Below are 25,039 nucleotides of genomic sequence, written 5' to 3'. Positions count from 1 at the left end.
AGTGTGTGGTTCACGTTGTTTCCTCTTCCTGGGCCATGCTCCTACAAGACTCAGAGACCCTGTCCTTCCTGGCCTCGGTGTGAGCTAGAGCAGGAACTGGGGATGAGGATGGGGATATCAGTGTGTGCCCGAATCGGCAACACGACTTAAGGGTGAGCAGAGCCTGAAGGCTGACGGCCCCCCTGGCAAACATCAGACAGTCTGCTGGCCAACTGTATTGCCCGATAGCCGCACGTTTAAGGTTTGGTGATTCCATAAACGCTGATGGAGTGTCAGCTTTGTGGAAACCAGCACGGGGACAACCGGGGAGGGCCTAAGGCGTGCACCACAGAAAGACGTCCGGAACCTCAGTCTTGCCGTGACCCAGAGCACCTGAGTTTTTGCTGTCCCCTGAGTCCTGGTCTGACTCCAGGCAAGAGAAGGGAGAGAGGAAGCTCATTCCAGGTGTCCCAGAAAGTACCACACTCACGGATGCCTTAGACAACGTTCCAGACTCACATCCTTACAAAGTCAGCAAATAAATGGAACTCAGAAGGTCATCAAGAGACTTGTGGAACCAGAGCTTATTAGCATATATCTGCATATCAATGAAGAACTAAGGTTGATAATTTCCAAAATCAAATAAACCCCTTCCTTTAGAGTAGGGCTTGCTGACAAGCTCTGTGTCACATGTCTCCATGTCACTGTGCCACCAAAGAAGCATTGGCCAGACTGGTGGGAACACAGTTACCATGCACACACACACACACAGACACACACACGTATGCCCGCATGCACAGCAATGCCTCTGCAGGTATTGGAAATTGGCTTCTTGATTCCACCATTTCCTCTCTGTGACTTTGAATAGAATAATCTTTCCGCAGCTCTGCCTCTTAGCCTAGAGATCAGAACACCTTTCAGGATTCCTATGAGAATTTGGGCTTCTCTCAGCAAACCATCTGTCCCTGGGTAGGCACACAGTGAGCTGTGGTCATTACTAGTGCGAGAGCCTTCGCAGCTATGCGCCGAGAAGAGGCTCCACTTAACCCCCCAGAAAAATGGGAAATCCGCGTCCAACCGCCCATCGACAATCCCACCCCCACCACCCGCTCTTCTGTTCCTCTGTCGCATTTTACAGACATGTCCGTTGCACTGTGCTCTTCTCACTCCAGACTGCCTTGCCAGGACATAAATAATAAATTATAAGACAGTGCATTGGTCTAGCACTTCGCTGGAGTTTACTAAGCACTTTTACCTACAATGTGCCACTTAATTATTACTGCCCCGGGAAGCCCTCACTTCAGAGAGGAGGGAGCAGAGGTTAACAGGAGGTGGGTGGCTTGCACAAATTCAGATAGCAGAACAGAGTTCAAACCTGGGGCGTCTGCCCCTGGCACCTGCTGTCTTTAACGTAAGTCAAGCTAACCAGGCGGGCCCTCCAGTTCACGGATGCCTTTCCGTTCCGCTAATAACACTCATTAGATATTACGTACCAGACTTGGAACTCTCCGCTGGTGATTTGAGCAGCATTTGAAAAGCACCCAGTATGCCAGTCTGTCTGTGGTCTTCAAAAATGTCAGGCTCAGGCACTGTGGCAGATGAAAGGAGGAAAAGGAACATGACGCCGAGCGGAGCGAAGTGGGCGGGGTCAGCGTTTGGGGGAAACCGCGAGAAGGGACAGTCTTTGTCCATCTAGCGAAGCTTGAATGCAGAGCGTGGACTAGAAAATAGCATTATATCTGTGTCCGATTTCCTGAGTTTGATCATCGTCGTGGTTATGTCAGGAGATGCCTTGTTCTGAGAAGCTGCCCGGCAACTACGGGGGAGAGCTCCTCAATATGCTGTTCTTGTTACTGTTTGGAAGGTTGGAAACTAAAAGGAAAAGAGTGCACCAGGCAAATTTCTTGAGCAAATACATCTCTGATAACTAGTGTGGTGCCTGAAGGCCCATCTTAAACATTTAAATACGGAAGTCCAGAAAATATGGAATTTGTAAAGGTCATCTGATTAAATCCACCTTCTAGTCACCCCTTCCCCTGTATGCACACACGTGTGCACGCTTGTTCACACACACACACACACACACAGTGCCAGAAAATCACCACGGTAGCCTATTACTTCTTTGGGCATTTCAGACCTTTACATTTATTTTATTTTGAACTGATTGTTCCCCAATAATTTAGGCGCACTGCTCTTGGTTTTGCTTTATGGGATCGTACAGAAAACCCCCCCTTCCTTCCGCACCAATTGGCGCTTCAGTATCCCAAAACGCTCTCCTGTTCACAGAGCTCTTCTCTTTCAGTTCCTCTTCCATAAATTCACATATTTTAAAGCCAAAATAGATCTCTGAGTCTGCTGATGGCCTCCTGTCAAAACGCAAACTCTCCAGAGGAGAAAGTCAAGGTTCTTTTTCAAAATTGGGCTAAGTGTGAGTCCTCTCAGACACGGTGATCACAAACCAGCTTGGTCAAGTTTCTGAGATTCAGATCAATAGACCAAATCTCTGTCTCTGAGCTTCCCACACCCCCCTGCCCCTGCTCTAAATATCCAAGCCCTCAAAGATCCTCGCGGACTAAATCTGGGCGGCAGAGCGCAGCTCCTCAGGTGAGCCAAATGGAGATCGGAGCCTTTCCTCCCCTCTAAGGACAAGGCTGTTCTCTTTAGGGGCCCAGACTATGTACCCCCTGTTTCAAATTTTGAGTCACCTTCATAGGAAAGGACACATAAAACCACAGCTACAATGCCAGCCAGCATCCCACTCACTGAATCAAGACCCTGAATGGAGCGTGAGCAGAGGCCTGGCCCCGGAGCCGAGCTAGGTGTGAATTCTGTGTCCTCCAGGGTTTGGCAGCTGTGAGAACTTGAGTGAGCCACTCAGCCTCTCCAGGCCTCAGTGCCTTCATCTCTTAAAATGACATAATACAATCTCCCCTCTGGGGCTGCAATGAAAAATAGAAGGAATAAGTTGCCAAGCTATGTGGCCCTTAGTAGGCACTCAATAAGTATGTATTCACATGGCCACCTTTGAAAAACATTATCACGATGCCTTTGGCAAAGGTCTACTCTGTGGTTTAGGCTTTGCGAGACACAAATTAATTTCAATAATAACATCAGTGAAATCAAATCATAGTCGGTAATAAAAATTTAAAAATGTTTTGGGAAAACCACCCCTGATATATTGGGATAAAGCCAAGACAAGCGGTCGACACACTGTGGCCACCAGACGAGTGGCTCTGCAGTTTAATACACTTAATAAAACAGCGCAGCTTCCTGAAAGCGCTGTCTTGCTAAACAGAAACACCCCAAGGGTTTAAACAGAAAAGATAAATGACTCTGTTAGCCTCATACAAGAACTGAAGTGGATGTGAGATTGGGGTATCTGGAGGTCCATCTGGGAGCAGGAAGTGGGGTTGGTAGGTGAGAGCTGAAGTCTGCTCCCACGGTTAAATATTTGAAAAAAATGAGACTCTTAATATGGAGGGGCAAATGCAGAAAACGGTACTTTTCAAAATTTTTCTTTACATGCCCCGCATGCTGGGGAGTTTTCTCTTCTAGCATCGAGTGAGTGAACTGTGTGATGATTCAGTTGCAAGGGAAGAATTTAAGACCAAACAACCACTAACTCGGAGGCCCACATTTTGATCCCCAATTCAGAGCTCTCCACATATGAGCCTGCTGTGGGTGTCCATTTTGGAGCTGGAGTGAGGTGAGGTGCCCAGTAATCTACATCCCCAGGGGAAGGACTTCTTTGTCATTTGTTCCGGAGAGGCAGCGCGACAGTTACCAGACAGGGAAGGCAGGCTTGGTAATAACAATGGCCATATTCTTGTAACAGTGAATGGGAACAATGCAGTTGGTTCTGTGACACTGAGCTAACACCAGCCTCATCAGAGCTAGAGAAAGGCGGTAATAATAGCACTGAATGAGTGTAAATGCAAGGAGACGGTCTCTACAAGGAGTCCCCCCACCAGACTAGCCTGTGATTTGCCAGATCTCTGAGATTCCAGCGTTCTCCAAGGGCTTCTGAGACCTAACAGAATATGTTGGCAGGAAGGAACTAGAAGCGTTGTCCATTTCAAGTTTGTCACTTTACAGGGCATAAAACTGACACCCGCAAAGGATACGTGGCTGATGAGTCACAAAGCCTAAGCCGAGCCCACGGGTTCAGTTTTATTCCTACTCTAGCTGTCTCTTCTCTTCTAGAGGGCCTGCCAACACTAGGAGGGACAACAAATGCCCTGTGTAGAGAAGAGGATGTGTAGAGACATGAACGGCTCTCCTTTTCAATAGGCTATTTTGGTTTTATTTCAGGATGTGCCCAAAGTCTCCTGCAACCCTCCTGCTTCTCTGGGAAAGAAAGAATGGACCGTGGCAATGTTTCTCATGGCCGCTAGAGGGCGGCAGCACCCTATGCTAGGGACTCCTCTTCCAGTCTACCTGATCACCCATACAGCATGTGTATATTTATTTTCAATGAGGTCAGGAGTATCAAGGTTGTAAAATAACATATTTTCACTTGTTTTCTTCCTACATCTCAGACATAGCTTTTCTGAAGTCAATTATCTCCCTGAGTTGCTGTTCCCCCTACCCCCTTCTTCTGCACTGCCTTTCAACACATCAGAGTCTGACACCAGCCGACAGAGAAACGGGCAGGTAGGGGGTGGGAGGGGCGGTGAGTAAAAGGCAACTTTTTTCTTTCACCGGAGATGTGAAATCCTTGTTTCGCTGTTCTGGCATTTTGTTTGAAAAGGTAGTTTGCAAACGTAAGGCCTCTGTTCTCCAGCCCCATGGAGGAAAGCACAGACAGGGTGTGGGGCTGAGATACCCTCTGTGGAGGTTTCAGAGGAGGTCTGGGAACTCTGCCAGGGCGGGCACCTCCAGGATCATTTCTCTAGCACTGCTTTTGGGGAAGGACAGGAGGACATTTCTGGAAAGTTCTCTGTAGAGGAGAAAATTCAGGTGGCATGTGGGTACTCCAAAGCATATCATGTCAGTATGTGATGCTGTATTTAAATGGAGATTTTTGTCCACAGGTGTGTGACCAGGATGGCAAGAGGATTGGAAGGAAGAACATGCACACACACACACACACACACACACACGCAACAGAGACAAGTTTTGTAGCTCCTCCAAGTGCAGATCTGGAGCCTGGCAGAGGCTCCTAAGCTGAATCAGATTCAAAGACCCATGTGCTTCTTCCAAGGCAGCCATACCCTCCTGCTCAGACAAGGCCACGGCCCTCCCTGTGTCCCCTAGGGCAGGAGTACCAACAGGTCAGGAGAGAGCCTCTGGGTCAACCACAAGCCCCAGCCGGGCTCGCTCAGTAAGGGGCTCTGGGGCAGGCCCCGGAGTGAGCATCAGCAAACACAGCCCACCCTGCAGTGCCACTGGCGGGCAGCCAGGAAGGTTGGTGTAGTCACCTTCTCTTCTCATCACTGGCCTCACAATTCACCACCAAAAATATCAGTGGATTTCTTACCCTCTGGCCTGTCTAGGTTTACTTTTACATAGTTCTAGGCTTCCAACGAATAACACGGGAGCTTTTTTCCCCAAAGCATGGTGATCTTCATTGTTCTAAGGGAGAAGTTAATCACAAAGGAAGGAAGAAGCAGCCATGGCCAGTCCAAGAGTACTTCAATTCCATCAACCTGTACGAAGCCCCGACTGTGTACCTGGAGAACTAAAAGCCTAGCTGAGCTCATGACCCTTTCCTCTAAGTAGTGGTAGTCTACATGGCCATCTGATCGCTGTCTTCACAGAGCTGGGGAAACAGACAGGAGGACGGGGAGGAGGCGAGCCAGAAGAGAAGGTGCAGAAACCCCAGAAAGGCTAGACCAAACAGTTCAAGCAAAGACATGTCACAGCCAGAGTCCTGGGTGCTTGACAGGGGTGGGGACAGAAGCTGTCTGGGCTGTCCAGGGCCCCCAGCATGGTTTCCACAGGGTTGCAGAGCCCAATGGCACTCAGCCCAAATTTGGCACAGTCGTCTATCTGTATGTCTTGTGAAGGAGTCTTGGGGTTTAAAATACATTTTGAAAGCCTTTTGGTGAGCCTGTTTGCTCTAGTGTGCACCCCCCGCCCGGCCCTCTGCCTCACTCCAGGAGGGCTTTGCTCATTTACATCCCCCTGCCAGGCTCCTGCAGGCATTTGGGACCACGTGCTGTTTCAAGGGCTCCCAAATGGAGGGCACAGATAGTGTCCTCTTGATATCACGCTCCCAGGGCTGCTGATGGGAGGAGGCGGGACTCCAGTGCCAGCAACAGTCAGACACGCTCCTCCTGCCTCTGCCAAGGAGGCCCACCATCCGGGACGCATGGTGTCAGAAACTCTAGTCCAATCCAAAAACAGACAATTTGTTTGGAAGGAGAGAGAGGAATTGGGGCATGCTGAGTGGAGTATGGGAAGTGCCCATCACATGCCCTTGCCATCTGCTGCAGGTGGAGGTACAGGTGGGGGAGCAGACCCTACAGGCTTCGTGCTCCGAGGCAGCCCGGTACAGGAGAGGGGCCCCTGCTCCCAAGCCCACCCACCGCCACTGTCAAAGAGTACCATATTCCGAGACCCCAAACTGCACCTTGACCTTCAAAAGGACCTTAAGCTCCCAAGCCAAGAAACAATATTGCCTCCACCAGGTACCCAGGTCCCCATTCTGGATGCAGGCTCTGGCGTCACCGTTCTTTTTGCCATTTTTTCAGTCATGCTTTGGATCAACTCTTGTTGACTGACACTTTGTCAACCTCGGGTGACCTGCAGATTGGCACCAGGCATCAACTTCTCATGCCTCAGACTCTTGGCTGATCTTCACGAGGCTCCAAGCCTTTTGCCAGCCAGGCTGAGTCCCAGGTATGCGCAGTCCAGGGAGGGGTCTGGGGGGAGGGACCGGGGGAGGGAGAGGGTCCTGCCAGGTCTCCTCCCAACGTGCCACCGGATGCAGAGTTAGCATTGATTTAACCACCTTCTCTGAAAAGCCCAGAACTAATAAGACAAGTGCGAGCAGGAGCTATGAATTAATCCCCTTGAATATGCAGGTGATTTAGATGGAAGGAGACAGGTGCTGCTGGTCCTCCATAAATAAGTTGTGCAGTGGTTGGTGGGCTGGGGGTGGGGAGAATGGAGGCCAAATAGAGCCCCAGGGAGCAGAGGAGGTGGAGTCGGCTTTCCAGGCTGATTATGGCTGCCTGAGGGGGACAGAGATGGCTCCTTGACAGCCATAAAGTTGCTGAGTGTAGAACATACCTAGAAAGGCAGGAAGCCAAGAGCCACCTAGCATATTTTTGAGGCAAGCCTTCTGTGGAAGGATTCCTGGTGCTTTTATGCAAGTGAGCCAGCAGCGGGGAACAGAAACAATGAGAAGAAGGTGATGAGGGGGAGGGAACAAGGAAGATGGGAGTGAAAAAGGAGTAGGAGGAAGAGAGGAACCCGTGGGAGGAAGGTGAGCGGGGAGTGCGGAACGCTTCATGAGGAAAGCTGAAGGGGAAGGAGCTAGGCACTGGCCTGCATGGGGCCTCCAGGCCCTTGGTCTCTAGGAGCTAGCTGGTCTACATTCTCCGGCCCTCAGGGAGGGGACTGAGGGTGGCCACAATCTCCACAGGAAGGTTGTCCCGCTCCTCACAGTGAGTGTCTTGGTCGCACTCCCCTACATATAAAGACCTGCTACATCCCCAGTGACTCAGGGACCCAACATCCCTGGGAAAAGCAATGGCCAAGTCAGAAGATCGGGCTGTGCCCCTGGACAGCTCTGTGTCGGAACACGGACACCTCGCGGCCCACATAGGTCCACCCGTGCTGTTCCGAATGGCAGGACTCCCTTCTGTTTGAAGGCTGAGTGACACCCCACGGCTTGTCTACACGCTACGTCTTTGTTATTCATTCACGCATCTACGGACACTTAGGTTGTTTCTTCATCTCAGCTGTTGTGAAAAGTGCTGCTATGAACGTGATGCTAAGTGAAAAGAGCCAGACACAGAAAGACAAATCCTGTATGATCACTTGGAAGCTGAATCTAAACAAGTTCAAATTCAGAGAACCCGAAAGCACAACGGTGAGGGGACGCAGGAGCTGCTGGTCAAAGGGCACGAAGTTTCAGGGACGCAGAACGAGTAAGTTCTGGAGACGTGGACAGCGAGGTGACTATCCTCATGGTACTGTACTGTGTATCTGCAGTTTCCCCAGAGGCTAGATCTCAAGTGCTCTCATGGCACACAAAGAAAGAAAATGGTAACTAGGGGAGGTGACAGTTATGTTAATTAGCTTGATTCTGGGGATTATTTCACAATGTGTTCAAATGGCCACATTGTACACCTTAAATATATATAACTTTTATTTGTCAATTCTACCTCAGCAAAGCTTTAAAAGAAAAGAAAGAAAGAAACTCAGCTCCCTGACCCCTTGGAGCAACAAGAGGCAAGTGGGGCTGGGTTGGGGAAGAGGTCAAAGTGGCCAGGTAAGGCTTTCTCAAGTCCCCTCCCCTTGGTCCTGTCTGGCCAGGCTGTTTGCCTGGACCGTGTGCAGGTCCACACAGGGCCTTGGTTCCAGATGGACAATGGATGAGCTGACACCAAAGTGGCCCAAACTCAGCTGAGCCCTGCCCCCCCCCACTCCCCGCCAAGTAACCTACCTACAGTTCTGCCCAAATGTGAAGGAAACCAATGCCACAGAATAACTAAGACAGGTCCTCAGCAACAAGAAAAACAGATAAATTCTGGCAGCAAGTTTTTTCTTTTTTTCCACATTTGGTTCATTTTGGTTAAAAGCCTAAGGCCTGATTTGGGCCCCAAGGGAAGAGGCTGGAGACGGAGCTGGAGAGAGGAGCACTTTTGGGGTGCCTTCTGTTATCGCTGAACAATCGCTTGACAGGGAACTCATTTTAATCACCTACAAATGAGAAGTCAGCGACAATTAAAATTCATTCCTTATTAATTGTTTTTTTTTTCCCCTCTTTCATTACCAAGAGTTGCCGTTCAGATAACAAGAAAGCCTGAAAAACAAAAGCGGACCGTAGCCTCCACTCCAGATACAACTGGAAGAAGGCTGCATTTCAGACTCCCCAACCCGAGTGCCTCTCCCCACAGCAAACGACTCCTGACCCCTGCGTGGTCACGAGAGAGCTCGAGGCTTTAGAGGTGGAGGAACCTCTAAGCTGTGAAGTCACGGACAAGTTTATTACCAGGATGCTGCTGAGTACTTTTTTTTTTTATAGTTTTTAATTCCAGTTTATTTACTCTCCCGAGTAATGGCTTCAGCAACCATGTTTATTACTGATTCCGCCTTCCCTACTTCACTTCTGAGCGAAATCCTCCTCCCTTGCCCCACTTCCCCTCTGGGCTCCTACCAAAGGTCCAGGCAACAAAGCAGCCTGAGATGACAGAAGCTCAGGAGCCTGCAGCCAGGAGGCCAGGTGCTCACTCCCCCCGTGTGACATTGGCGGGATGCTAGCTCTGCCCTGTCTCTCCTCCCTCATCCTTACAAGGGAACTCGCTCTGATGCCCCAACTGCCTGCCAGCTCTACAGTCTGAGCTCTACAGTTAAAAAAAAAAAAAAAAAAATCAATGCCATCCACTGAATCCTTAATAGGTGTCAAGCATCTTCCGTGTGCAACCTGACTCGTCCTCATTAACAATCCTCTTAACCAGATATGTCCACTCTTACCCACTGTCCCACGAAGAAACAAGCTCACCCATTCACACACATAGAGCCAGGATTTGAAGCTTGCTGATTCCAGAGCCTGACCCCTTACCCTCCATTTCCTCCATGGTTTTGATCTCTGGCCCTCCTTTTAGGATGCTGGAGTTCCTGGCACAAAACAGGGCCTTGTGCTTTCTTTTCTGGATGGAGGAGAATGTGCCTGTTGAACTCCTGGCCTCACCTGACACTAATGACCAGGCATGGACCGCATTGAATAAGGAAGCTGGAGAGACAGCTCGGCTATAGGTTGCCGAGGCTGGGGCCAGGGAATGGGCCTGAAACAAAACCTGGATCACACAGCTGGCTTCCAGGAAAATCAAGAACATCCCCTTTTGAAAACAGAGCTGGCTCCCATTGCTCCCACCATCAGTGAGTCTCCCGGAGGTTAGAGCTCTCACTGAGCCTTGACTTTATTATTATTATTGTTATTTGAAATGCTTCATAATAACTGGGATAGATTTCTTAGGAAGCCAAATAATGCGATGCATTCCACCCTGGCTTTATAATTAATGTTTGCATCATTTATCTTTCGTGGAAAGATTATTCTGACTAACGAGGTTCTGGGCCACTAATTCATTACACTGCCTTGTCACTTCCTGCTCCTTCTTATTACCCAGAAATAGACTCATTAGTCAGAGTTCAATGACAGGGAGAAATTGTGTTCGTTAATTTAATTCCCTCACTCATTTCTGGGCCCCATGTTTGTCCAAAATTGGGGATTAGAAGGGGAAAATTCGTTGTCTTAAGTCTTTGCTTCTGCCTCATTATACCTTCCACCTTATTCCTGTTCAACAAGAAAGGGCCAGCACAGCTCAGAGCAGTGACCACAGGACCCTTTCTTCAACTCTCAGGATGTTGCACCACCTGGGAATCCCTAGGGATGCTGGGCAACCCCAAAAGTAAATGCCCTAGGAGATACAAGAATGGAACTGAGATGCTATACTACCCATAGGCTAGGCTCTGGAATTAGATAGAGATGAATTCAAATCCTACCACTTCATGCGGTAAATGTGCATCCTTTTCAGATGTTTGCTCTCTCTGGACTGTGCTTTCTCATCTACAAATTAGGAGTGCCAAGGGCTATCTTTTGATATTATGAGGATATTATGAGGATCAAGCTCACATGAAGCACCAGAAGGGGTTTGCACAGTGTGCAATGACAAGAATTTAAATAAAGGTGCACTTGGGAGTTGAGCTCATCAAAGCTCATGCAGTGGGAAAATGGATGTTTTCCAGCAGGAGCTCCTGAGCCTGGCTGCACATAGAAACACCTGAGGAAGATCAGACCCACCCAGAGAGTATTTGAGTGGGAACCTCATTGCATGGGGCAAGGGTACTACTGTTTTTAAAAGCGCCCCCAGTGATTCTGGGAAGAGGTCAGAGTTGGGAACTACTCAGCCTCTTGAGATCTACAATGAGCTCTTTCAACCTCAGTCAAGCATGGAGAGGAACCTAGCTGTGTCCTTTCTGAAAGGGTTGCCCAGAGATGTTTCACTTCTGGTCTAAGCCTGTTCCAGGAAGAAATGCACTGCTGTGGGACAGGAACATTTCATCAAGTCCCTCCATGAGCAGAATTAATATTTATATTGTTCCAGTTGTCGGGAAGATCATGGGGAACAAAAGCAGCTCTAACACCTGCTGTCATGGGGCTACTGGTCTTTTACTGGGCTGGTGTCAAATCACCAATGAATACTTTAGTGTCCATCAAAACAAATGCACTGAAGGGAAGGGACTGATCCAGAGGCTGGATCCCCAGCTTGGGGACCAGAAGGCTTTCTCAAGGAAAAGTCTTAGATTGAGTTATAAAGGATCTTCATCCAGGTAAAGAGAGAGCAGGAGTGCTTTCCAGGCAGAAAGAACAAAAACCATGGCAAAGACCAAGGCTACCCATGTAGCCAGAAAGGTGAAAGCTGAGGATAGAGCTAGGCTGGGGAGCAGCATGACCTGAACCTCCAGAGCCTTGTGGACTTGATTGAGGACTTGGGTCCTCCTCTTTAAAGGCAAAGAGATGATTCTCTTAAATTAAGGAATTTGAAGTGAGACAAAGAGCTGGGATGGTGAGACGGAATAAGCCATCCCTCGAGGCCCACTCACCTCCTAGCACTGTGTTCCGAAGGGCCATATTAATGACACGATGGGAGGGACCAATCAAAGCACTCCACACTCGCTGAGACCCTCTGGTAAGCCCCTAATGGAAAATTACCGTGGTCCCTGGTATGACCACCAGTGGGGGTAGGCAGCTATATTTTCCAGATATGATGGGGCGGAAAAGATCTACTTTAGATCTTTCCCCACCAAGAAACTTGTCCAGAAATGTTGATAGCAACAATCTCTGCTATGGCATGTCTTCCCCCATGGTAAGTTATTCAGCTGGATTTGGGTATGTCCATCAACTTTCCATGAGTGTAGCTCTGGGAGTCCTGTCCCTTGGACTGATTCTGTTTGTGGACCTAAAATACTGAGGACCATGTCATTGGTGAATGCAAAACGGGAAAGTCAGCTAGGACCTCGTGGCTTTCAGTCAGCCTCTGCCTGGAAGTCAGGGGCTTCTCTCATCTCAGGATGTCTGAATTGCGTGAGCTCGCCCCGTATGTTTCTTCATTCTAAGACCCACTGTTCTGGGAGGGGCACATTTTAGGCAAAGCTCCATGTCCAAATAGACCAGGACATTGGCAGAATACTTGACATCTCAGGTCCTTCAGTACCTTGTGTGTTTGTGGTACATAATATGTTCAGGGTCACTCATCTCATCTTTTAATGAATCATTATACATGAAGCATTGTTGGCATTGTTGTTTGTAGCCATGAGTTTCCAGTCAATCATTGTTATTTGTAGCCATGAGTTTCAGGTCAATCAAGGAACACCTGCTGTTGGTAGGAGATGAGGCAGCCCAGGAAAGGGGGTCTGGACCCCTCATGAGCAGGCACCCAAGGCAGTCCTTCTCCCCAAGCCAGGAAGGCTGAGCACTGATGAATATAGTCAGGAGGGGTGAAGGGTAGAAAGCACAGTCCTGCTTTCAGACCTTGGCCTGCAGGTTCATGAATTCAGCCATCCCAGCGCAGAGTCCGGAGGACAGACTTGTATCCAATTACCAGGAGGATGGAGGCCAGATTAAAGGAACTGCCCTGGATGAGACTTCTGCACAATACCTACCCCACACTGAAAATTGTGTTTATCCCTATCACTATTAAGAGAAATAGTAAGAGTTAGAGAACTGGATATTGATACTTAGGACCACAGACTAAGAGTCTGGCAATATTTGTTATTCCTTATCTCAGTTAATCCTCACAACAGTAGTGAGATCTATATCCTATATCATACCCATTGTATGGATAAGGAAACTGAGCATCCAAATGGTAACTGCCAAAAGTCAAGCAAAATATGGCAGTGCAGGGATTTGACCTGCAAACCCGCCTTCTTTCTGTAGCCCACAGGAGCCTCTGCATATTCCCAGACAACTCACGTCGGTCTTGACTCTCTCCCTTCACGTAGGTTGTCATAACAAACTACAGCAGGCCAGGAGGTTGAAACAACAGAAATTTATTTTCTCTTAGTTCTGGAGGCTACAAGTCTAAGGTCAAGGTGTCTGAAAATTTGGCTTCATGCTGAAGCCTCTCCCTTTGGCAGATGGATGGTCATGTTCTCCCTGTGTCCCTATGTGGTCTTTCCTGTGTGGTCTGTGTCCTAATCTCTTCTTTGAGGACACAAGCAGAGGGCCCACACCTATGACCTTAATTTTCCCTAATTTCCTCTTTAAAGGCTTTATCTCCAAATGTAGTCACATTCTGAGGTACTGGGACAAGGACTTCAACATATGTACTTTGGAAGGGACAGAAGCTGGCCCCACCACAGTGCCCTCGTCGATTAGATAAAGCCCTTTATCCTTCATTTGCCATGGGATCTACATTTGGCTTTTCATGTCAATGTAATCACTGTGTACCCAAAATAGTTTTCACCCTGCTGTACAAAAAAGGTTTTTACCATGAATAGTTGGGCAAATGTCAGGATTAAGATAACTCACTCCAGAGATGAGGTACAGAAAAAATGGGGTAAGACAAAGCAGCTGTCAGTCTTAAGAGGAGATCCTCTCTTAATTTCCCTGAGGGACAGGAGGGACCATGTGAATGCCACCGGCAAACACAGGAAGCATTTAGAAAGTCGCTTTCCCGAGGGCACATGGTATGCCCACAACAGGCCCCCAGTGCCCCACAGATGCGTGCACGGCCTCTGTTCCCGGAGCTCCCCACGAGCCACACAAACTCCAAGAACACGCCTGCTGGCCCTAGTTCCTTTGTTCGGCTGCTCGTCTTTTAATCTGCCATTAAAGGATGGTGGCCACTATAAGAGAGTAGCTTTTCAATGTTGCTGGGAAAAGGAAAGGTTGCAATCCTAAAGGAAGATGTGAGCGAGTACTCATCACCTTCTCCTTAACTGCATTTGATAAACTTTGACCTTTGGGGATAATGAATTACATCTCAAATCTACTTGGTTTTTGTTGTTCTAGTATCACGATCAAGGGAACATAAAGAAAGGAGAGACATGGGAATGGAAATTGGGGCCTGCATGCTGGTTTGGTCCATGGCAGGCAGGGGTGGGCAGCTGGGGAGACGGGGCAGCTCATTTCCTGGGGCCCCACGTGTTTCTGAGTGATCGGCGGGCTCATTCTGCTCCCCTCAGGCCTGGTATTGAAAAGAATAAAGGAAGCCTCAGGAAGCTGCCAGGAACCATTCCTTGCTTTTGGCAAAGATTACAGGCCTCATCAGAAAAATCAAGAACTCAACTTTGGAGGTTTGGGGAGCCAGCGTGAAAGGGGCCTTCAGGTAATGACAGTAAGGACTTTCTTGGGTAGGAGTCTCTGATTTGGTCTCCTATTACGCTTATGATACAGTATTATAATTCATATGCCTCCGTCATGATGTTGGAGGCTTAGGGAATTAAATGATTGCCCGAGGTCACACAGCAGACTCATGGCAGTTACAGGCCTCAAACCCACGTCCTTCTAGGCCCGCGTCCAGTTCTTGAAATTATACCTACTGCCGGCTCCCCCACAGGCCTGTCCAGAGGCTGCATACAGGGCCAAGAGCTTGCCTGATGGAAAGAGTGAGACAGTAGCAAGCCCGATGTGGCTGAAAGACTCTCCTTCCCTGTGACCCTCTGTGCTTCCAACAGAGGGGGTGTAGGCGGAAGACAGGAGGTTAGGAGCAGGGATAGCGGAGTAAGAGAGGTACAAATTCAAATTCAGGCTTCAAGGTCACGCAAACTTAGGCAAATTATCCCATTTTGTTAAGCGTTAATTCCCTTGTTTATAAAAAGGCGATCATAAAACCAACATCATAGAATTGTTTTGAAAACAAAGTATGTGTGTGAATGTGTGCGTGCGTGGGTGCGAGTGTGTGTGTGATTGGTTAACATCCTGTTTGAAACGCAGTAAAGGTTAGTTTTAAAGAAATAGAACACAATGTTCCTTGCCTGAAGAGTGGGGATTTCAACAGTCCCCAAAGCAGGTTTTGTGGGGGTGGCAGAAGGCTGGGCTTGTGGGATTTGATATATCCTTTGTTTCAGACTGTAGCACCTCACACTCCCTGATGTTTCCAGAAACCCTGAGGTCCTGGTGCCCAAGAAGCACAAACTTCATCTGAAAGCCTGCCCCTCTGTCTAAAATCCAGGCCCAGACAGACAGAGGGTCAAGGACGAGCACAGAACCCAGAATGGAGATAAGAACAGAGGAAGGGAGATCAATGTTGAACCCCGAATGTTGAACCCCGCGTGATTCCCTATGCCAACCAGGGCCACAGAAGCTGGGGAAGCTGCCAGATCGATGGATTCCAAAGCAAATGAAGAACCTGGTGCTTTCAGCCTCCAAGCTGTGAAGTTAAATACGGCGACTGGGCAAGGTGTTTGATAAATGATGGGGGAATGAAACAGAACACATATCTCCACCTCTTGGGAAGCAATAGTGAGAAGGCAGATCTGTTCTGAGAAAGGCCTTTGGTCCTTGTTACCTTTCAACAGCAAAATCTCAGCTATGTGCGTTTGCATCTAAAAATAGCCATTTGCGTGCATGAGTACTTTCAAGCGGTGGTGTGTTTTGGGATAGATGTGTGGACAAGCACTGCCCATTTTTCCTCTTAGTCCACGGAGCACAGCGATGCTGGGGAATGTGTTGTTTGTAAGGTAGGTGCAAGTAGAATTTTATTCTCAGAGTTTGAGAATCGCAGCCTACTAAAATGAATCAAACCTACCCATGCACTTACTTATATGCTCTGTGGAATTCTTCTTGTACAATTAACATATAGCCCGTTACTTCCTGATTCACAGGAAATTCCAAAGCATCGATTTCATCTATTACAATAACAGGCCCTGGCAAAGCCCCTGCCTCTGAGCGTACAGGTCAAGCTGTGGTATCGAACAGGGGAGCCTGGGAGAGAAAGCTGCCCCACCCCACCAGCCTATCCAACTGTGCCATCTGCAAAAAAGACAGAATATCAAGACAAGGAAAAAATTATATCACGGTCCTTATTCAATCAATGAATGCTAAAACCTGATGAATTTTCCAACCAAGTCACTAAACCTCATCAGCCTTGATCCAAAGGCAGCAAAGAGAAACCTGCCCTTTGTTATATTCAAGGAGCTACAGAAAGCCCTCTGGCTAAGAGCCACACCTTCTTCTTGCCCGCCTGGGCAAAATTCTAGGAGTGCTTCTTGGGTGCAGGATTTCTTCATTTTCAAAGCAGGCTGGGGGGGTGTGGGGTCTTCTCGTTTGCCCTGGGCCCCAGCTACATGGCAGCTTACTTTCTCCCATTATGCAGGGCAGAAAACCAGAAGCATTCCCGGGCCTGTCTGACGCCATGAAAATGTTAAGATGAGTCACTGTGTATTCAGTGAACATAGAATGAAAGACCACAAGCTCGGGTACGCCATCGTGCAAAAAGATGAAAGAAAGGTTTTGTGATTTTCCAAGCGCAATGGGAGTTCTCCCATTTCAGAGGAGGAAGTTGTGTTTTTGAGCTTTTATCCTCTTTGTTGAAACTGACAAAAAGAGAATTTAAAGAACATCTGCGTATCCAAATTTTAGAAACAGAATTAAACACCTTTAATAACGAATTCTGGTAATTTTGCCTCTAAAATTCCCACTGTCTACAGATTTGTTTCTTTTGCGTGGATGAGATCTTCTCCTCCGCGGGCTTTGGTTCGGACTGGAGCTGTTTCTCTCTTCTTCCCCTTCCTACCAACCCATCCTCCAATCAATTGTTTAAGTCCCTTCATTGGACAGAACAGAGGATGGCACGTTTTAAATATTTTTATTGAATTGAGTTTTATGTTCCCCGTCTAGATTTATAGACTGCTAAATAGAATGTTTTACATTTCTTTCTCTCTCTCTCTCAAGCAAAGTAACAAGTACATAGGGGCAGAGCCATCAGTCAATTATCTCAGTGGCTCTCTTGCAAGTTACAGGAAAAATAAAAGTGCTTCTGCTTTACTCTTCAGGGAGAGTCGTGGAATTTCAGAACAGGAGAAAACCCAAGTGAGTCTTCTTGAACTTCAAAATGCCTTCCTTGAGTGGTCAAGAAGAAGTAAGGAGATTATAATGACAAATTAGCCCCTAGATTTAGAAAACCACTCTGTTTCATGCTGAGGAGAAAGTAAGTGGTGTTTTAGCCTCACTGACCCGGCAGGCATAGAAAAACACATCCACAGCAATTAGACAGGCCTTAAATTAAGTAAATGATTCATAATGTGCCAGAAGACCTCAATTTCCCTACCAGTTCCACACGTCTCCTTTCCATCCAGAAATTTCCACACCACTTGCAGTCTGATCATGACAGACACAATCCCTCCACATTCCTCATACTGGGAGGTTTCACCAGAGCCTCTCCAGCTGTAAACACGTTTTCTTTCCTACTTCCTCTACCACTAATACACAGAGAAGCAGCTGATTCATCACATCAGACACAAAACCCCAACTCATTTCAGAATCGAAACTCCAGCAGAGAAAGACCCCTTGGCCACCGACCGCTCTTCAAGAGCAAAGGTGTCACCCCTCTCAAAAGCCACAACCGTGCCCGGGATCGCCAGTCCTCCAGAAAATCATTCGCCACCGACTCTGGGGGGGACGAGCCTCCCCCTCGCCTGTCCGTGCAAAGGATGATGAATTCAGTGGTCACCTACCTTTGGGACCCCTCGACCGCCACCTCTTCCCACCTTCCCCGTTTCTTTTTCCGCTCATTTTTTTTTTCCACTTTAAAAACATCCAACTTTGCCTTGGGGATGAGCAGAATGAAATGTCACTTACCTATAAAAAGAGAGACAGAAGAGAAAGCCATGCATCACATTACATACAAGTTCTTTGAAATCAAGGCCAGCTTCTGACTTTGAAACTGTAACAATGAGTGAATATTATTTTTTTTCATCCTACCTTTCTATATTTAATGAAACGCGAGATTTTGCAAGAAGCCCAGCCCCAGGGCCCAGCCTCCCTTCATGGTTTTCCTTTTGTTTTGTTGCGACTCTCTGCCCCTCTTGTGTGCCCTCACCTCGCACTGCCTGCTCCCCTCTTGACTGGAGAAAGGTCAGGAAGGAAGGGAGGAGACACAGACCACAGAGATCAAGGGAGCAGTTCAGGCATGGGTACTGAAGTTGCAAGGCGTAGGGAGCCTCTTTTCTCTCAAGTGGGGCCTCAGTGACCTGGGGTCAGCTCTGGGGCCAACGCCTACACAGGAGGAAGGTCACAGTCCCCACAGGGTGACTTTCCAGCTGCAGTTCTGGGACCTTTTCAAATGGCCCTGGTTCTGAGGCTGTCTCCTCTCTCCCTAGCCCAGCTCCCCACCACTCCTCCTGGTTGGGATGAGCTCACATACCCTTTCTCTCCCCCGCCTTGTCACGTGAAGTGTGACACCTTAATACTCACAGTTCAGATCTGCTTCTACAGGAATTGCTTGTTATCACAATATCGTAAGGTCAGTGTGACCGGCCTGGGTCGTTTTCTCTGTCTCCTGCCTCAAAGAAGGATACAACTTGGTTTATGCTTGTTCTAGGAGACCCTCTGTCTGAGAACTGCAGGATTCTGGGTCCACACCTTGCCTGGCTCCTGGTTTTGAAGGCTCGCACCCTTCACACTGCTGGGTCCCCACGGTCCAGTGGGTCCCTCGCCTCTCTCTGCCGCAGGGGAAGCTGGGCTCCAGCCTTCTACATCAGGAACAGACCCTTGCTGAGCTATGTACCAAATCTCCTAACGTGCTAAATAGTTTAAAATCGATTTCAGTGGCTTGCCAGTATCTTTTTATTATGCCTGAATAACTCAGCTCTTTTAGCCTCTTCTTAGGGATTTCAGTTTTCTGTTTTGTTTTGCTTTTTCCCCTCCTCCAAGCTTCTCTGAGAACCACTATGGAGGACGCCCCAGACCTGAAGATTGAATCAAAAAATAACCAAATGCCCCCCATTTGGCTAGGTTTAATGCTGAATCTCCCAAAGAGATGTTCACTTAGGATGTTCTTTCAAAGAAGAAATCGTGGTCAAATATTTTCAGGAACGGCTGCCTCCTCTTTCCCCTCCTGGAGATTCATGACCACATTCGAATATTAAAGACCAGGAGAATGTCCACAGCTGGGGGCCATGGTTAAGCTGCTCCTAAAATGATTTGACTTGGAAACTTCTCTTCCTACATGCAAATTAAAACACCCTACTTCGGAAGGATGGTGTTCTGTGGTTGTTTTTTTATGTCTGCTACATTAAGGTAACTGATTTGGTTTAATCACTGCTGGGACAAGGGCATCCTGAGGGCAATGCCCCCTTCTCCCAGGACCCATAGGAAGCCAGGCACAGGATTCAGCATTCCAGCCTCTAGTTTGGCTCAGCCCCTCATCCAATGTGAGAAGTTCCCCAGCTGGCTCCCCTAGCCTCTTCTTTGAGATGGAAGGATTTCTAAACACTGGGATGTTGCAAGGCTGTAGCGATACTTTTTTTTTTTTTTTTTGGTAATATTTTATTTATTTATTTGAGAGAGAGAGAGTGAGAGAGCATGAGCGAGAAGAAGGTCAGAGGGAGAAGCAGACTCCCGTGGAGCTGGGAGCCCGATGTGGGACTGGATCCCGGGACTCCAGGATCATGACCTGAGCGGAAGGCAGTCATCCAACCAACTGAGCCACCCAGGCACCCTGTAGCGATACTTTAAAGATTTTTTTTTTCTTTTCTTTTTTACTTATTTGACAGAGTAAGAGAGATCACAAGTAGGCAGAGAGGCAGATAGAGAGAGAGGGGGAAGCAGGCTTTCTCTCTGCTCAGCAGAGAGCCCTGTGTGGGGCTTGATTGCAGGACCCTGAGATCATGACCCAAGCCAAAGGCAGAGGCTTAAGCCACTGAGCTACCCAGGTGCCCCTGTAGCGATACTTTAAATGCACCTTGTAAACTGCAAATAGCAAATAGTTTCAGGGCTCGGTATTGGATACTGCTGTCCTTGGGCTGCACTCGTGGAAAGAGACAGAATGCTGGACTTCAGCTGCACAGGGCAGCTGGGAAAGAATGTGGGGCTTTTGTTTTCCCCAGTGAATGAGAAGGCAGGAGCTAGTGTGCCTTGATTACTTCCCCTCCTCTGAGCCCTGAGGGAGGGAATTGATCTCATAGGCCTTTTTCCATCTTTAATATCTATGCCTATGTGTCTCCCTCTGTTGCACAGGAATGATTTCTCTGCTTTCTCAGTGTTTACACCTTTCAAAGCTTGTAATCCTGTTCTGTCTCTGCTCTGCCGCTTTGCAGCTGGGCAAGTTTCTCAGTAGACCAAGAACCTCTGTGTGGGGGCTGGAAAGTGAGCGGCATTGAATCAGATCTGAGGGGAGTGATGCCTGTCTGTCTCCCTTATCATTCTTAAGGAAGAACAAACAGGCAGTAAAATAATGGCATGTTGATGTAGGTCCATGAACCGCAGCCAACAGAAGACTCTGGCTTGGGGCAGTCGGTGTGGGAGGTAGAGTGTGTGGGGGAAATCTCTGTGATTTCTGCCCAATTTTGCCAGTACCTAAAACAGCTCTAAGAATCAGCTTATTCATTAAAAAAGGTCACACTCCTTAAGTTTCCATTTGTTCAAGAAAATATTCTTGATCACAATCTATGTGCAAGGCCCAGAATGATTTCCAGTGGAACAGGGGAATTCTGGGAGGGGACTGTATTTGCTTTGAATCGTCCCCAAAGTAGTGCTCACAGCAACTTTTGGGGGGGGGGCACTATGTAGAAAGGATGGGAAAATGGCACTCAAGTCTCAGCCCTGGGAGAGCTTGAAAACTTCGAGGGAAGAGAGAAATATAAAAAGTTTGGAAAATCTCAGAACGGCATGAAGCCATCCCACGTGCATCTCCCTATCCTAACCCCTCATCTTTAGGAAGCATATCTAACTTTTGTTTTGTTAAAGAGAGCAAGAGCAGGGGTGAGGAGGAGGGGCAGAGGAGAGAGAGAATCTTAAGCAGGCTCCACACTCAGTGCAGAGCCCACCATGGGGCTTGATCTCACGACCCTGAAACCATGATCTGAGCCGAGTGAAGAGTCGGACATTTAAGCGACTGAGCCACCAGGCGCCCTCATATCTAACATTTAAACTCAGCTTCAGTGTTGTGCCCTCTGAGCCCATCTCACGCTTCCCTCTGTGCCCACAGCTTGCTGCTTACAGTGACTTTTAGCACTTCTTCTGTTTTGCCATTTATTAGCGATCTGTTGTTTCTATTCTACCACGTTTTGACTTTGCAAACTTGACAACACCTAACCCAGATTTTACTGCAAATGAGACATAGCAAACTTTAGATTTTTCAGACCTTTTTGAATTTGGAATTGCAGATAAGGAATTGTGGATCTCTGTATACCAGATACTGTCAAAATGCTGAGGCTACAGAGATGAAAGATATGAGCCCTGCCTTCTTACAGTTTAGAGGGAAAACAGATGATGAATCCTAAACCCTAATAGGGCAGCATCACTGACACAATTGGCCAGGCATGGGGTGCTCTAAGAGGACAGGGCACCTGTGTCTTTCATTTGGGAGCTGAGAAGAATAGAAAAGAAAAAAAAATGCCCTGGAATTCAATGGAGACTACCTGGGAAAACATCAGAGAAGAGGCTGGCCATTTGAGTGGCCCTTGCTGCAAGGATGCATTAAAAATCTGCTGACCACCATCTGTCCCCCGTCCTTCCAAGGCAAGGACAAGACGGCCTTCGGTCCCCGCCTACATGCAATGCAGAGCTTTCCTGCCATGGAATCCTGAAGCTGTCCTGAAATCTGAGGCAGGGCTCTGAGGCTCGCCTTTCTGAAGAGTTGAGAACCCAGACACTGCAGAAGGGGCTGACTGGACATTCAGTCCCCACTCAAGGCATGACAAGCCTGATCCATCCCAGTGACTCTTTTGGCTGCTCTTTACAGGGCCGTCGTAAAATCACAAAGAGCAACAGCCGACCTGTGCAACATGGTTTCAACTGAAGAGGCTCTCCTTCTCCATAGCTCCACTCCTAACTGTGACAGTGAGTATGAAGGACAAGCCAGGAAACCCCTTCCGTCCCTCAGCCGGGGATATTCTTAAGCCTTTGAGAGATAAGAAGCGTTGCCCGGCATGGAGCACAAAGGACTAGGCAAATTCACAAGGTACGCATTCCAAATGTAGTTCAAGTATATTCCTTGGAAGTGGGTCATCTTCCTGGAGAAGAGCGTGTCTGTGTACGGTGGTGTGTGTGTGTGTGTGTGTGTGTGTGTGTGTATAAACTCAATGCCCAAAATGGGGCTTGAACTCACAGCGCTGAGGTCAAGATGCTCTACCAATTGATCCAGCTAGGGACTCCCAAAGGAAAGGTTTAAACTGACAGTTGCATATTCCCTCCAAACTTGGGCTCTACACTGGTTCTGGTCTTGAGGCAAGGACTAAATTTTCTCAAACTCTCGTTTGGATGTCTTCTGGGCCTTCAAGGAAAGGGACAGGATGCAAAGTTAAGTGCTCTGGTCCAGGGCTCAGCAGCGCCCTTCCTGCCCTCCCCTTAAAACACACAGTCCTCCTCTGTGTAAACAGAGAATCTGGAAATCCACCCACCAGAGCCCTGATGCCACATCTGTGCTCTGTGACCTTCAACAGCATTCTGCAACAGTACACGTAAGGTCTGTGTCATCCCCCAGCTCTACCCATGCCACTGGGGTGATGACGCCTCCAGACCTGGAGCTAATCTCTTGATTCAGAGGTATACACCACGCTCCATGTTATATCGCTGGAAGGAAAAGAAATGAGGATTTCTTTTGAGTCTCTTCAGGTAGAAAAATAATGTAGGATCATCTAGAGATACAGTATGTTTGGGTAAGTGTTCTAAAAGGCAGTGGGTTGGATTTAAAACCTCTTCTCCAGCCAGCATTCCAAATAGGAGGGACGTGGGTGGAACCTCTCAGACCTTTTTCCGTGTTCTCTTCTTCTCTAAGGCAGAACACTGCTGAAATGCAAAAGCCTCTTCCCTTTTCTGTCCACCTTTTCTCCAAACTCCGGGGAGAGAGGTCTATTACTAACACTCTTTTAGTCGGTAAGAAGAGGCCCAGAGAACTGTCAGCTAGAATCTGGTGAATGCAGGGTGGGTAGTGGAGAGTCTCTGGCTGTCGATCTTGTGCCCTCTAGTTCTTTCCTGGGATATGGGTGGGAGGTGTTCCAGGAGCGAGGCAGCATGTCCAGTGGTGGGATGGGGCAGACGCCAGGACGGATGATGATCTGGTCCCAGCACATCAGAAGGAAACTGGCTTTAGGCTGCTCTGAGGTTTCCACTGGAGACCAGCATTCCTCTGAGTAATGCTTTTCCTTTCCCCTCCTGGCTTCACACGGAGCTTGGCTGGGGAGATTTTTCTTTTCTTTCCAGTGAGTACATTTATTGATTTTCACAAACAGACACCATCATGGGCTAAACATCTAGGAAATCTTAATTTTCTTCCCAGCCAACCCAGCCATTCGTTCTCTACCACTCCCAGGTAGGGACTGCGGGGGGCCGGGGGGCTGCGGGGAAGCAGAATCAGGGGAGAGGGTCTGAGACGGGCACAGCGGGGCACCCCGCCTGGTGCATTAAACCTGCAGCCCCCTCTGTGACTCTGACACAAAGGGGTAGAGAACAGCCACCTGTGTGGAACCAGCTGCACCAGGCACTGCCCTGTGTTTCCAGGAAGCCCCAGGAACTGCCGCTGACCTCGCCTCGCTGCACATTGCCTATTTATCTGTGAGATGGCTCCAGAAAGGAAGGTGAGAGGCGCCAGCTTAGATGCTACTAATTAGCATCTTTTCCTTAATGACTCTGCAAATGTCTGGAAACTGCCAGGAATTCTAGGAAACCAAAAGCCTAGCAGTCAAAGTTCTGGCCTAGGGTAAGTATCCGAGGGCCCCTCTTCTCCGCAGTAGAACCTCCAGCCTCCTCCACCGGTTCTCCACTTTGACTGAAACTTAGATTCACCTGAACAGAAATCCTGGTTCCCCAAACTTCATCCCATCCAGTGAAATCAGGATCCCCGGCAGTGGGATCTAGGCATCAGCATTTTTAAAAAATAGCCCAAGGGATTCCAATATACAACCACATTGGAAAGCCCAGGCCCTCGGAGGGCTGTGGGAGTGCAGGCTGTTGAGCTCCTCCCATTTCTGACTGAGTAGGTCTGAGGTAGAGCCTGAGAATCTGGATTTCTGGAGTTGTGGAGATGCTGGAGTTGTGGAGTTGTGGGTGATGCTGTTGCTGCTTTGAAAGGCACTGCACTGGATGGTCTCTAGAGTTCTCAGAAATAAAAATGGTCTGTAGGAGTTATTTCCTATTATGATGGCAGTTTGGGGGGTCTCCAAGGTCCTCTCACCTTCTACTAGGATGACCCAGAGCAGATATAGGGGTTCGGACTCTGCCCTTGAGCAAGGAGGTCCACTTAGCTTTTCCTTGTCTTCCCAGAGCTATGCCTAGAAAGAAAGCTTTCTGTGAAAGACACTTCCACAGCAAAATGAAAAAGAGAACAGCATTCCCTTCTCTCACCTCTGCTACTGCCTTTATACCTCTCAAAAGGAAGCTTGTGTGGGCACCTGGGTGGCTCAGTCGTTAAATGTCTGCCTTCGGCTCAGGTCGTGATCCCAGGGTTGTGGGATCGAGCCCCGAGTCAAGCTCTCTGGTTAGCGGGGAGCCTGCTTCTCCCTCTCCCACTACCCCTTGCTTGTGTTCCCTCTCTCGCTCTCTGCCAAATAAATAATAATAAATAAATCTTAAAAAAAAAAAAAAAGGAAAGGAAAGGAATCCTGTGATCCAAGAAGGAGTTTCCTGAGGACACGAAGGAGGTTACCTTGTACCATCCCCTAGTACAGTTGTATACATAAGGAGACATGTGTTATATGTTTGTTGTGTTAATCAGTGAATGAA

At 48.2% G+C, this 25,039-nt stretch overlaps 1 protein-coding gene across 8 annotated transcripts in view; it reads right to left on the bottom strand.

Annotated features, from left to right (window-relative positions):
- Positions 1 to 25,039, bottom strand: part of NTM (neurotrimin) — a 939,904-nt gene that overhangs the window by 643,561 nt on the left and 271,304 nt on the right. The window contains exon 2 of one of the 8 annotated variants that reach the window (XM_032356568.1): positions 17,833 to 17,956. The exons of 2 other annotated variants lie outside the window; for them this stretch is intronic. In XM_032356568.1, coding sequence (XP_032212459.1) covers positions 17,833 to 17,914 — 82 coding nt within the window. In that variant the 5' untranslated portion in view covers positions 17,915 to 17,956. Of the gene's footprint in view, positions 1 to 1,472; positions 1,694 to 17,832; positions 17,957 to 25,039 lie in introns of those variants that run through there. 5 more of the 8 variants (XM_032356558.1, XM_032356559.1, XM_032356560.1 and 2 more) reach the window with 5 other exon arrangements.

The sequence above is a fragment of the Mustela erminea genome, chromosome 9, assembly GCF_009829155.1.
Source record: "Mustela erminea isolate mMusErm1 chromosome 9, mMusErm1.Pri, whole genome shotgun sequence".
Classification (NCBI taxonomy): Eukaryota; Metazoa; Chordata; class Mammalia; order Carnivora; family Mustelidae; genus Mustela; species Mustela erminea.
The sequence above is the reverse complement of the archived record's forward strand: the minus strand, read 5'-3'. Positions and strand labels throughout refer to the sequence as shown.